Here is a 13,372-nt window from a genome sequence, read left to right as displayed (position 1 = left end):
TTAGTAACTCAATATTTTTCAAATATTATCAAATCAAAGTGTTTTTACCAGTGGCGGATTTAACAGGCGACCGATGAGCAGTTGCCGCATGGGCCCCTGCCCAGAAGACCACCCCCCACGGCCCCGATCTTTAAAATAAATTATGGTTTTATCCAAACACTACATTTTTTTTTGTATCCCATAATTTTCATACCACACGTGGATAAATTTATTTGTAATTCTGTTATGTAGACTGAGTGTCCCGGAACGTTTGCCACCTAGGCCTTTTCCCGAAAATCCGCTACTGGTTTTTACCAATTAAATACTTCAATAAGTTCAAACAACTTGTTTATAATGTTTATATGTACATATGCCTATATAGTAGTGTATTTAGTGTGAAATAGTGTACTTTTTATTCATATAAAAATTATCAGTTCTAAGAATATCATATATGAACAAGATATTGGGAGAATAACAAATGCATGATAATACAATGGGATTCTCTCGTTTCGATGGGTGTTATTTCGCATATGAACACATACCTATGAATCTGGCGCATATGAGAGACAGCTGTTTCTAGAGTCTGACGAGACGTTTCTATGGGGTCAGGGGTGGATTTGTACATAGGCTGCAGTCTAGGGCCGCAAATTTTGGGCGAAAGAAATTGAACAATATTTAAACACTGAGGCTTGAGACAACTTTAAAAACAATTCACTTTTTTCATGTAGCAAATTAGCAATAAAATCGTCTCAGTTTTTTTAAATTACGATATTTCATGATATTTCACAGAAAGGGCCGCAAACGTTTGTTAGCCAAGGGCGCCCAATCTCCGAATCCGCCCCTGTATGGGGTTACAGAATTACCCAGCTGTACCCTGTAACCAGTAACGTTCTAAGTAGTTGCCCCTTCTTTCACAGTTCCATGATGAAATTGACTTCATACACTCCCTTCTTTTAAGTCCCCTCTTTCTATTCTTTTATACATGCCAGATTTAAAGATTAAATGTCCTTGTATATTATTTATTTCCTTTATGTCAATTGCACTGTTGCTGCTCTTGTAATTACTTTAATTTCTTAACCTATTTTGCAACCGGAGAAATGATAGTATTATTTCATAATAATCAAAGAATGTAAGTGACACTGATTAATAAATTAAGAATACATTCAGTCTGTTATGTTACACTACAAACTATTGTGTACACCTATGCTTACTTAGTACTTGCAAAAAAAAATATATATATGGCGCCTTGCATATGCAGGCTATACCACTAACCTGTTACTATAGATTAGACTAATACTTCTGTGAAACTATACACGATAGAAACTTGCGGCTCTTTGCATTTTATTCAATACGCAGAAATTTTCATATTTGCTGCAAGGCAATTTGTCAAAACTGCACTAGGGTAGAAGAAATGAAGGTCACCTTTCAAATTTTAAATGGGAGTAGATTTTAAGGGGCAAATCCGCGATGAGACAAAAATATCGTGTCTCACATGAAACTTTAATCTCCATTATTATTACTCTCTTATTTCCATTATTTACATTTTGTTGCCGCTCAGATTTTTGTCTCATAATATAAAAGTCTCGTGTAAAATCTCATCGTATGAGGAATACGTAACCTCAATTCTTCTATTAGACAAAATATTTTTTGGTTAATCAATTTTTAAAAAAAATGTGTCCTTTATTGTAACTATTTAAGTGCATAAGTCGTTGCCGAGGGGTATTCATGGAAGTATCCACAAGAGGATCGTTGACGACAACGCATTCGTTGTTCACTCGTTAAAATATATACATACATATACATAAGTATGTTTCAAACGATATTTTTTCGTACTTCATTCTGTTATACCTTTAAATAGTCTTACATCGACTTCAAATGATTTAGTTCATATAATTGTAGTTTTAGGGGAATAGAAAAAAAATTATAGATTTACAACTGCTCTGTGTACCACAACCACGACATATATTTAATTTATAATTAATTATAGTCATAACTTTCGAAGGATATATTTTTTATGAAATATTGTTGGAACATTAAATATATTAACTTTAAAACGTGAATTTAGATTACGAATTCTATTGAAATTTTGGAAAAGCTCTCCACAATGTTGCATAAATCGCAAGAAAACTTTTCATCCTATTCCCTGATAATCAAATCTGACAGCAGAGTCTGCCGACAGTCCGGTGTCATCTGTGTCCGCATTAAGCTACGGTTCTGCCGGCAAACTCTGACAAGCACACGGAAAAAGGTCTGCACCGTTGGGAACGGTGCTCGAAAAATAGGCACCGTCGCCGATGGGCCCACAACGGTGTTTTTCGGTGCTGAACAGCGTTCTGATTGTTGTGAATGAGCCCAGCACTGATGTTTACAGCGACGGTGCCCACTTTTGGAGCACCGTTCCCAACGGTGCAGACCTTTTTCCGTGTGCTTGTCAGGGTCTGCCGGTAGAACCGTAGCTGCGGACACAAATTACACCGGCTCTGCCGGCAGACTCTGCGCTCTCCTGGGCCAGTCTGAATGCCAGCAGGTTGCTACCAGGGATTTTTATATATGTTTCAAAAATAATTCCTGATTGTTTACTAATAATGTACTTAGTGTGTATAACATACTGTGCCCGGATGGAAAGAAGTCGGCCGAGAAACTATAGGGTCCGAATAGTATATCCCTATTGGCCGGCGCGACAACGTCGACGAATACAAAGTAAGCAAACGGGACACGGGCGGCGGGAGCCAATGCGAGCGAAGAACCCCTCTTGCCCCTGTGACATTTCAACCGACTTCTTTTCATCCGGGCACAGTACATACATACAATAAAAAAAATGAAAATGAAAATATCGATTTTTCATAAAAAATCGAATGCTATGCGTAAATTGCATATAAATCAATTTATTTGTCAGATATATTATAAGCAAACTGCAAAGATAAATTCAGACATAGTTTTACATTTATATAATTGTAAATTATAGCAAAAAACGTGCGTAAAACGTAGTTATGTATCGAAATAAAAATTATTTTACTTCAAACTTCCAAATATAGAAAGAGGCTTTTCGTAACTTTAATTGGTTAAATAAATATGTATAATTTACAAGTGTAGTAGAAAAAAAGCATATTCCCGATTCCGCGACGTAAATGCAAATGATTTTGATAATGCATTAACATAATATTTAATATTAACAAATTATTACATTCGTTTAAAAATCCAAAAATCTTATTTTATTCAAGAATGCCTAAAACATACATATAAAAACTTTTCGCCAAATAATGTACCGTCTTTTCAATAGTTTCAGAGAATTGTCAAATCAATGTGCTCACACGTAAAATGCCACGTTGTATCGAATAAACCAATGAATGAACTTTCTACACATATGCGTGATAACGTGTTTCGCAGCGCAAGGGCTCCTATAGGAGACGTTATAACGTCTTACATTACAATTGTGCACCTACCATGGATTATAAAATATATATTACACTTTTGGGACTTGTTTTGAGTTTAAATTATGTTTGCTGCCAATACAGAACGAAAAATGTACGAATCTATTGATATTTTCTGTGATTTTCGTGCGTGCCCCAAACGCCGAATTAATTTTTCAAATCGTTTTACGCGCACTACTTGAAAGATATTCAACAAAACTTTTAACAAATAAGTTTTAATAATGTATAGGAATATTTGTACACCTGTTTCGTAGCTTTTTGGTGTAATATAAAAGAATTTTGTTCACTTAACCAAGAAATGTATGACAACCAAGCAGATTTATATCTCACGGACTTTGTTGATTTCAGACTCAAAGCTCGTCTTTATCCGACCGTGTGCAACAATTAGCGGAATTGACTCTTACGAGACCCGTAATAAAATTGAATGGTGCAAAATTTAAAGAGTATGTCAGAACTACACCCAGAAATTATTCCGTCGTGGTAATGTTTACCGCCATGGCACCCCAAAGGCAGTGCCAAATATGCAGGTGAATTTGATTTTTCTGTAAAATTTATTAGACTCTGAATCATTTGTTTTTCATGCTCTTATGGTTCTAGGCATGCAAACGATGAATTTGTGATAGTAGCAAATTCATTCAGATACTCGCAGCCTCATTCGAAGAAGTTATTCTTCGCGTCTGTAGATTTTGACGAGGGCTCGGATGTTTTCCAAATGGTATGTAAACTGCTGCGCAAAATCTTTTATACCAGTGTGATTAAATATCATGTAAATAAAACTCCGAATCTTCCGAGCAGATGCGGCTAAACACGGCACCGGTGTATATGCATTTCCCACCGAAAGGTAAACCAAAGCCCGCGGATACTATGGATATTCAACGGGTAGGGTTTGGAGCTGAGGCAATTGCGAAATGGATATCCGAACGTACCGAGATTCAGGTAATTGCAGCGTTACACATGTATAGGGTATTCTGTGTAGCCTTTCAGCGTGGAGGCTTTCTGCCCAGAACAGTACTTAGCTGTGGGATGAATTGCTTTGGTTGGAACCTTAAGTCCTGCTGTTAATGCGTTACTGCATAGCAGACCTGAAGAATTTGTAGTATGCAACTGGCATTTAGGCAACACCCTATGGTGTGCGATGAGGCCCATAGGTGTGGCGTCCATTTATGAGGAGTTCGGAATACAGGGACCGTGGAGAGTCAGCGTAGCCGTGGTGGTAAAGGCGACTGATCAGCACGCGGACGGCTCGGGTTCGGTTCCCGGCACCCGTAACTCTCTTTTTCCGACTCCTACAAAGTATTGTCACACCTCCTAGTCTAACCAATCGGACTTGCATCCCTCCCAAATGGCCACTCTCTTGAAGAGGCTTTCTTCACGCCAGTATGTCCTTCCCAAGGCCTACAGAATGTATATGAGAAGAAAAAAGAGCACAGGCACGCCTCCTAATTCTGGTGTGGTGTCCAAATAGACTTTGGTATCAAGCCCCCTACTCGCTACGCCTCCGCTTCCCGTCCCTTGACGAGCGGTGCTCGTCATACCGCCGTTGCGAACAGTTTTCCTATGACGAGTTCTGCTCGTCATACCACGCTGAGGGGTTAAAATGTGACCACCTAATTTGACCTTAATAATTCTATTGTTTTTCAAAATATGAGACAATTTTTCAAGAAGAAAGGGTTTACATATTACGATCGACACGAGTTTCCTTTCAACGTCATAATTTAAATTCGGCATTCAGAAAACTACAGTCTCGTGTACAAAAGTATGGACGACACCTTCCTGAAATGAATTTTCACATCATCCATAATAACATAAATGTTTAGCGTTATTGGGTTAAATGGTGGATACCCAACAAATGTTTATTGAATATGAAGTGGAGAGGGTTAATAAGATTTTTAAACGTGTTGTAGATTAGAGTATTCAGGCCACCAAATTATTCTGGGACAGTAGCAATTGTGATGTTATTGGTACTGATTGGAGGAGTCTTGTACTTGAGACGTAATAATTTAGACTTCATTTACAACAAGAATATTTGGGGACTCGGTGCACTGGTAATGTCGTGTTTTACAAGTTTAATTATTTACAGGCTACTTTACTTTCAAATGACTTTTCCGTTTAGTTTTTCACCCTTATGATGATATCTGGACAAATGTGGAATCACATAAGGGGACCACCGTTTATACATAAATCATCTAGTGGAAATGTGGCTTATATTCATGCTTCTTCTCAAGGTCAATTTATTTTGGAGACATACATTGTCATGGTATTGAGTATCCTTTCTGTCTAGAAAATCATAAATCTATTCAGGGGCGGATTTGACGATTTGGTGCCTCTAGGCTACCAAGCGTCTGGCGCCCTTTCCGCGAAATATCAAATTTCAAATTTAATTCAATATGGCAACTTACACACGAGTCATTGCTAATTCGCTACATGAAAAAAAGTGATTCGTTTTAGAGCTGTCTCAAGCCTCTGTGATTAAACCTTCTCCAATTTTCGCCGCGCCCCAAAATTTGTCACTCCTCCAAATTTGCCGCTTCCCAAAATTTGTCACTCCCCCAAATTCGCTGCCCTAGGATGCAGCCTACTAACAGCGAATTCGGTAACTCGCACTGACTCTATGCTGGCACCAAAAAATGACTTGGATTGGTTGATTCTTATAGAGCTATCTTCGTTTCTATCAGAAAAAACCAATCCAAGTCATTTTCTGGCACCAGTGCAGAGTCAGTGAGAGTTACCGAATTCGCTATTAGCCTGTACCCAAATCCACCCCTAAGTCTACTTTTGAATGTATTTCAGAATCTAAAACAATTTGAATGTAATCATATAGCATTTCCCTTAACGAAATGTAACTAGATGGGGCCGTGGTATTAGGTATGATCTTAATGACCGAGGCTGCATCACGTAAAGGGGATGTAAAAAAGCGACGAATATTTGCCGCAATAGGCGCAGGATTAGTCGCTATTTTCTTCAGTCTCCTGTTATCAATATTTAGGAACAAAGCGCAAGGTTATCCATACAGGTATGTTAATTTCAAATGAGATTTTCTTCTTAAATAATGAAATTTTATTACTGCTATCACGTTGGAGTATATTAATATATTCATTATTTCTACTCTACGTATGAAATTTCAATGAGTATAATAATATACTCCATATCTTACAGTTTCTGAAGAGTCAGTATTACTTTGTGTCTCAGTGATGAATAAATGATCTGTTTCAGCTTATTATTCAAGTAAATATAGGAAGTAATCATTTGTATATGTATATATGTATTGCAAAGAAAACTTTCTACTTGCCCGAAGAAATTAAAAACTAGGCTGCATGTGAAAAAGATTCGAGCATAATACTTTAGCTCTGATTATTGTTGAAGAGTGTTGTATCATAAGCATAATATACGTTATTTGTACGTAATGTAAAATAAATTAATATTTAAAGTCACTGTTCTTCATCGCAAATTGTTTAGAATGTTGAAACATGTGTACATTTCTAAAATAAAAACTGGCAATTTTTACTTCAACTACTCATTCTTACTTTTTATTTCCACAATTCTTGAAATTTTTAAATGATAATTTTTAACCCTATGTATGCTTGAAGCTACATTCAATTTATTCATATTCTGTTATGACATAATTCTCCTCCACGATTTTATTTAAAGTGAAAAAACGCCATCGGAATTGTAGCACACGAAAAAAATATTTTTTAATTTCTAGTGGATTTTAATAAAATCGTTTAACATAAACATTTTTTTACATATTTTTATTACGTTTGTTTTATATTTAATATCGTAAGTCTTGTAAAAAATATCGTAATTATACTATAGGTAAAATACAGCAATGCAAATAAAATATACCATGACATATGTATATACAATTACATCTTAAAACATTTAGAAAAGGTAAGGAACTAGAATTTTCCGAGATTTTGGATAATTCTTGAAAGTTTGTATATACCATTTATGAGTTAACACTGCAGTAGATGTCTGAAAAAGGAAACGGTAGTTTGTTATTGAAATATACTACGTACATATTTAAAATAAGATAATATGATCTTTATACCTGATTGACTATGACCCATATTGTAACGTAATGAAATGTTGAACTTTGCCACAAAATTATAGAAGCGGTTAGATAAATAAATATTTCTGTAAATTGTAACGCGCCTGACACGTATTCAAAAAGACCAGTTTGTGGTATTTTATATACTTTGGAATTTACTTTGTCATCTTTATCCTTTCGTAAATTACTGAGAGCGTAATTTGCCTTGAGCTGAGCGTAGGATGACAATATAAAAATGACTGCACACAGTAACTGAATATACGTAATTCTATTCCAAGAAATGGTTTCATTAGAATCTGTATAAAAAATTCAAAAAGTTTAACATATAATTGATATTCAATCAAATACTCTAAGAGATTACCTCCACTAAATCCTTCAGATTCGCCTATAACGCACAGTAGGGTTCCTATGTAATGATAAAATCCAATGAGATAATGAAGAATATTCATCATTTTATCACTGAAGATATTTACACAAGTCGTTTCATATAATCGTTTCCAGCAATGCAGACATAAAAGTACACTAACTAGAAATGTGCTTTCTGGTGAGACTGAAAGAAAGCAAGATTATCAATTAAAAATTAAAAGTTATGTATGAAACTTCTCATAACTTTTTATATACTCTACCCAGTGGTTGTCTATTTGATCCTAAACTCTTATTTAATATCCATGTGACAGTTTTAGGAATGTCGCCGTTTAATAAATATTTATTTAGAACCAAATATAGTACGTAACTCGAAGTTGGTGCAGCAAATATGTAAAAATGTTTAAACCATCTGAAATGTTATACATTGTTTCATTTAATATTTTAATGATACAACCAGGGCCGGCTGTAGGGAGGGGGGGGGGGCAGGCAGGGCGGCCGCCAAATTTGTAGGGGCGCCACTGTATGCGTTTATTCATTTATATCCGTACTGCCAATTGATTTTCGTGCTCTTGGAGGGACGCCATGATAATCTTGCCCGGGGGTGCCAAGTATGCTAAAGCCGCCCCTGGATACAATTTACCGTATTACACTATTGCTGCTTACCTTTTGGGTACCTCTGCTTTTGCTACAATTGGTTGATATGTATTAGCAGAAAACTTGCCATAACGATAAGTAGAAGTCAGTATTGAAGGTAAATAAGATTCCACATAGTTAATTAACAGCCCAAAAATACCAGTGAGTGCAGTAATCAAAATGAATAAAATGCGTATAAAATTTGACTGCATGTTACATCGATGATCTTTACTGTGCAGATATGAATGTGCAACTAAAACCTTGTCTGTGCTTAGAAAGTTCTTCCACCAGTTGCCCACTGTTCAGTTACTGTTCCACTTCAGAAACCGGGTTACTGCAACAGTTCAAAGAGTAAACACATTATATTGCTACTATAAGACTATACTCAGAGTTGCCATAATTACCAACCACTGATACAACAGGACGATTATGGTGCTAAATAAATAAAACATGAAAAAAGGGGGTAGGTAATGGTTTATTTTTAGGGTTGCCATAATTGCCAAGCATTGATACGGAATGTTTAAGTGCTAAATAAAACATGAAAACAGTAGGTAAGTAATGGTTTATTTTACTCTGTGAGTACTAGTGAAATACGGTCACGGGAACAGTGAAATACGGGACGAATGGCAACCCTAACGATACTAGTGCTAAATGAATTCTTAAAAATATTATACACAATTTTCGTTTTATAATTTTACTAGCTTTTACTACTCGGCTTCGCCCGAAATTTAGATTCTCATTTTATAAAAGAAAAATTTATTTATATTTTTTTTTTGGTGAAAATAGTCACATATATCTGGATTAGCCGAGCATAATGAGCCGAGGTACATTTCGTGACCCCCGAGTTTACCGTTCGAAAGTTTTTAGGCGACAGACAAACACACAAACATACGAAACAGTTTCTGCTTTATAGTATAAGATGTAACACATTTATAATAACATGGGGAATCAATAGATAAAGCCTATCTATTCCTATACAAGGCACCAATTTACATGGGCAAAACGTACATTAGTCTGTATGTATATTATGCGAATATTAATAACTTACAACATCTTTAGCATTTATGTGATCCCAAAGTTACAGATATTTTTAGTTTAGACTACAGGTAACATTGAGCAACAATGATGTAGGTATGTAAGTTCATACAAGTAGCAGTAAGAACAGTGGAATAACATTTTCGGTGTAAATTTGAATTTATGTAATGTATATAAATCATTTCATGTCTTGGTATAAAAGATTTTAATGAAATTACAATATAATGCAGTCCATGTGAAATCGGGAAAGGAGGGGGCTTTATCCTTTTGCTTGTTTCGAATTTCCTTAAAAACAGAAACAAGCTACAGAAACCTATTCTCGGGTCGGAATAACAAGCGACTTGGAAGAACTTCCTCCAGATGCATTGCTGGGAGGAAATCTCCCCTCATTCAACTCCTTCGTTATCGCGTTAGACAATCAAGGTTATAGTGATGGGATCGAGCATACGATGAGTACCTTTCACGAATTGGTCCAATGTTCGTAAATACATATTGCACTTAACATAAATATAGAATGTGCACAATAGTTATAGATAACAATGATAATTACAAAGAGAATATTAATAGTATTAATAAATACTGTTAATGAAACTTATATGTACACTGTACAGTGTTTCTAATACCTTGAACAAAAATTCATAAGATGTTCTAATACTACGCTCGAAACATTTGGCACAGCGAGGGACTTGGAGAGAGTGGGGACTTCCGGTGGAAACTGTTCTTACCGATTTAGTTCTTTTTATTTCCGGAACATGACAGTTATAAAGAAATTCTTCAGAAAGCGTTTATATAATTGAAAAAAATGAAACCTTCCTTACGGCACCCAGATAGGGAGCACGCGACGTCTTAAAGAGATGCAATTTATGTCTCCCACATAGCACACACGTCTTAAGGTCTGGGATGCGTCATTATTGTGAGTTTTACACGCAGGTGGCGAAAAATCTCTCCGTACAGGGGTATAGCGCCGCGGTCAACTCTGTCGTAGCTAAAAATTTTGAAATTAAGACGGATACGAAACCAGTCGACATTGTTTTCAAACCTCATTACAGTGATCTAGGGTGCGAGTGGTAAACCGATCATAAAAGCGGAGCGCACGGCTCGCTTATCTGGGCCGGGAGGAAAAATTCCGCACAGCTTTTTGCGACGTTAATTTGAAAGAGACCATCCTAAAATTTTCGAAACTCTGGCAACACTGCAGTCCTGCGGTCGCTGGCAGCAGGGATCGGCGGGCTTAAGCTGCGCTGATGGAGGGGGAAACACCGACACAGGCGTAGTTCATGCACTCATAACCATCGCTCCTGTAGATGTTTCCCCCTCCATCAGCGGTAGCTTAAGCCCGCCGATCCCTGGCTGGGACCTCTCCGAACGCCGGACTGGTGAATGGTTGTAGTGGAATGCGTCCGTGAGGCGCTGTTGCCATTTTATCTGTTCGTGCGAGCGCGGGTTGCAGGATAAAACGCTGACTCTGTATATACGCTGAGCAGGCTGAACGCGCACGAATGACGCATGCGGAGGGGTCGAAAGTGCCATGTATCTTTCGTCACCAACTTCTGTGCTTAGCTTAGCCCACTCCGCAGTCATAAAGGTAGCATCGAAGGTATTGAAATTCAAACGCGTGTTTACACTCGAAACATAAGGGATCCGTGTTTAATTTGAAGAAAGGACGAAGCAGGCGGAACCACGCGCCGTCAGCGGACTACCTCTTTTCTTCTTGCGTCCCTCCACGAAGCGTATTGACGTTCCCCGCGAAGAATCTCGTGTGATTTTTTGATACAGCATCCAGTCGGTCAGGTTGTATGAATTGAGAACAATACAGGGTGTAGTGAAGAAAAGGAAGACAAATATATATCATTCAAATAGAGCTTCAAAGTCTATCATATGGTAAATGCATTATATTGTTAAAAATGCAATTTTTTTATTTTTCATTAACTGTTTATGACAATATTAGTAATGGATTAAATTCATTCACATAGATCCATCCTTCATGATTAAAAAAAAAGATGCAAGTTCATGCTTTCAATAATTTAAGTCATTAAAATTCATTTCTGACGGCGGGTTTCGTAAAAATCACCGAAAGTAGGGACCTTCGAAGATTTGTATTTTTTAAGTAATTTCCAAACTATAGTCGAATTAACGAAAGAAGGCATCTTGGGACCGGGTCCAGAATTTGCGACGTTGCCGCTACTCCAGGCTCGCGATTGGTGCTTCCCCTACGCGGCTCCCTACGCCTTGGCCAATGACTTTCGACTACTTAGCTGTGGGCCTAGAGTAATCGTTGTCCTTATCGGGTGCATATTGCTATCCTCTTCCAGAGGGCGAACCCAACGTCCTTCCCATAGAGATTTGACAGAGTGTTGAATCTTATTGGCTATTGCGGCATGATCGATCACTTTTTGCACTCGATGTGATGGATTTCGGTTATCACTTTGCTGGTTTTGAATTTGTTCAATTGTTGCCTATTTTCATGAAACCGAGCTGTACTTGTGAATTTTTATCTCGGAAATTCTTTATCGTATTGAATTCATTCTTTTTTCATTTTAATCTAGAAAGTGCGGGCTATTCTAATACTTTTTTTTGTATTGAAAAATTAATTTTGTAATTTTGAAAATTATAATAAAGTTTTATTTTGCAAATTTCGCGTACGAAATATTCTGCTTTCGAGAATGGAATTTTAAAAATTAATGTCAATATGCGCTGTTATTAACCGATGAAAAACTTCATTAACTCTATATTTTGTAAACAAGTTCAAAACCTGTTAAACAATAACTCAAACCTTTCCATAATTTCACGTGATTCACAAAATACATATTGCATTCTGATCAAAGTCTCTAAAAATGTGATCAATTTGGCGTGGAGTGCCTTGTAGATGAAGGAATCTGTTTTATCGAGCGAGTGAAAGAGACACAGTTGCACTTGAAAATAGAAAGAGACGTCCAATCTGCTACACAACGTGGCAACGTCGCACGAAGTACGGTGCAGGCATTGGGTCTCTCCCGAGCAGTAAACGGCGGAACTATTTTGCGGAGGGGGAATAACCAATCAACGCCAAGGTGGGAAAGGAAACGGCGCCACCGCCAAGCCAAGGGAAATGAGTCCGCAGCCAACCAGCGTCGACAACAGCTTCTCCGCTTGGCTAGCTTGGTTTGGCTCGACGGTGGCGCCGTTCGTTTCCCACCTTGACGTTGATTAGTTCTTCCCCCTCCGCGAAATAGTTTGATCATTCCTGCATTTTCTGCCGTTCACTTCTCCCGACCCACGCGCGCCGCCCAGGTGCCTTCTTTCGTTAATTCGACTATAAGATTTTGTATCAAAAGATTGTAATGCAATTATTTATTAGAATATAATCTGTCCTGACATAGTAGACTAAAACTAGGATAAAGAAAGAAAAGACAATGTTTTATAATATGTAATATGGTACCATAAAAAAACTTCAAAAAAGTAAAAAAATTAAAAAAAAAGTATAAAAAAGTATAAAAGTAAAAAAAAGTATAAAAAAGCACATGAAATCAAATAAATCACAAAAGAATAGAAGATAATAATAATTAGAATATAAAAAAAAGATGTGAAATCAAAATGAGCTGCAAGTACATAAAGGTGCTTTCCAACTGCGCTTAAGATGACACAACTACATATACACAGCTAAAATGCTGTGTTCATACATTCCATTACCCATATCGCGGACATTTTAATAATGCGAAGATAAAATGTAACATCTAGACATTTGCCTAGATGTCCGCGGCCTGGAAGTCAAAAACTTGGCGTGGCCAGGTTAGGTCAAGGTGTTGACGAATAAGAATTATTTAAAAACGCAAAATAATGAAAGTGTACTTATATGGTCAGAGTTTTAAAATGACAAATTGTTTGAAAGCCTGGGAAAGGG

The 13,372-nt window shown here is 37.0% G+C and overlaps 2 protein-coding genes across 3 annotated transcripts; one reads left to right on the top strand and one right to left on the bottom strand.

Annotated features, from left to right (window-relative positions):
• Window positions 1–3,324: 3,324 nt before the first annotated feature.
• Ostgamma (oligosaccharide transferase gamma subunit) lies at window positions 3,325–6,920 on the top strand. 2 transcript variants are annotated; one of them, XM_076812614.1, is made up of 8 exons: window positions 3,326–3,504; window positions 3,759–3,937; window positions 4,008–4,125; window positions 4,206–4,346; window positions 5,315–5,455; window positions 5,524–5,674; window positions 6,258–6,423; window positions 6,624–6,920. In XM_076812614.1, the coding sequence occupies exons 1-8, from the start codon at window positions 3,424–3,426 to the stop codon at window positions 6,637–6,639; spliced, it is 993 nt and encodes a 330-aa protein (XP_076668729.1). In that variant the 5' UTR covers window positions 3,326–3,423; the 3' UTR covers window positions 6,640–6,920. The 2 variants fall into 2 exon arrangements, with proteins under 2 accessions (XP_076668728.1, XP_076668729.1); XM_076812613.1 differs by lacking the exon at window positions 6,624–6,920 and having other exon boundaries at window positions 3,325–3,504; window positions 6,258–6,442.
• A 278-nt stretch (window positions 6,921–7,198) lies between these two features.
• LOC143369124 (polyprenal reductase) lies at window positions 7,199–9,091 on the bottom strand. The gene is made up of 5 exons (XM_076812618.1): window positions 8,488–9,091; window positions 8,085–8,233; window positions 7,820–8,008; window positions 7,459–7,754; window positions 7,199–7,382 (listed from the first exon to the last, which is right to left on the bottom strand). The coding sequence occupies exons 1-5, from the start codon at window positions 8,667–8,669 to the stop codon at window positions 7,290–7,292; spliced, it is 909 nt and encodes a 302-aa protein (XP_076668733.1). The 5' UTR covers window positions 8,670–9,091; the 3' UTR covers window positions 7,199–7,289.
• Window positions 9,092–13,372: the final 4,281 nt, after the last annotated feature.

The sequence above is a fragment of the Andrena cerasifolii genome, chromosome 5 (genome assembly GCF_050908995.1).
Source record: "Andrena cerasifolii isolate SP2316 chromosome 5, iyAndCera1_principal, whole genome shotgun sequence".
Taxonomy (NCBI): Eukaryota; Metazoa; Arthropoda; class Insecta; order Hymenoptera; family Andrenidae; genus Andrena; species Andrena cerasifolii.
Note: the sequence above shows the minus strand (reverse complement) of the source record. Positions and strands in the feature narration are given on the sequence as shown.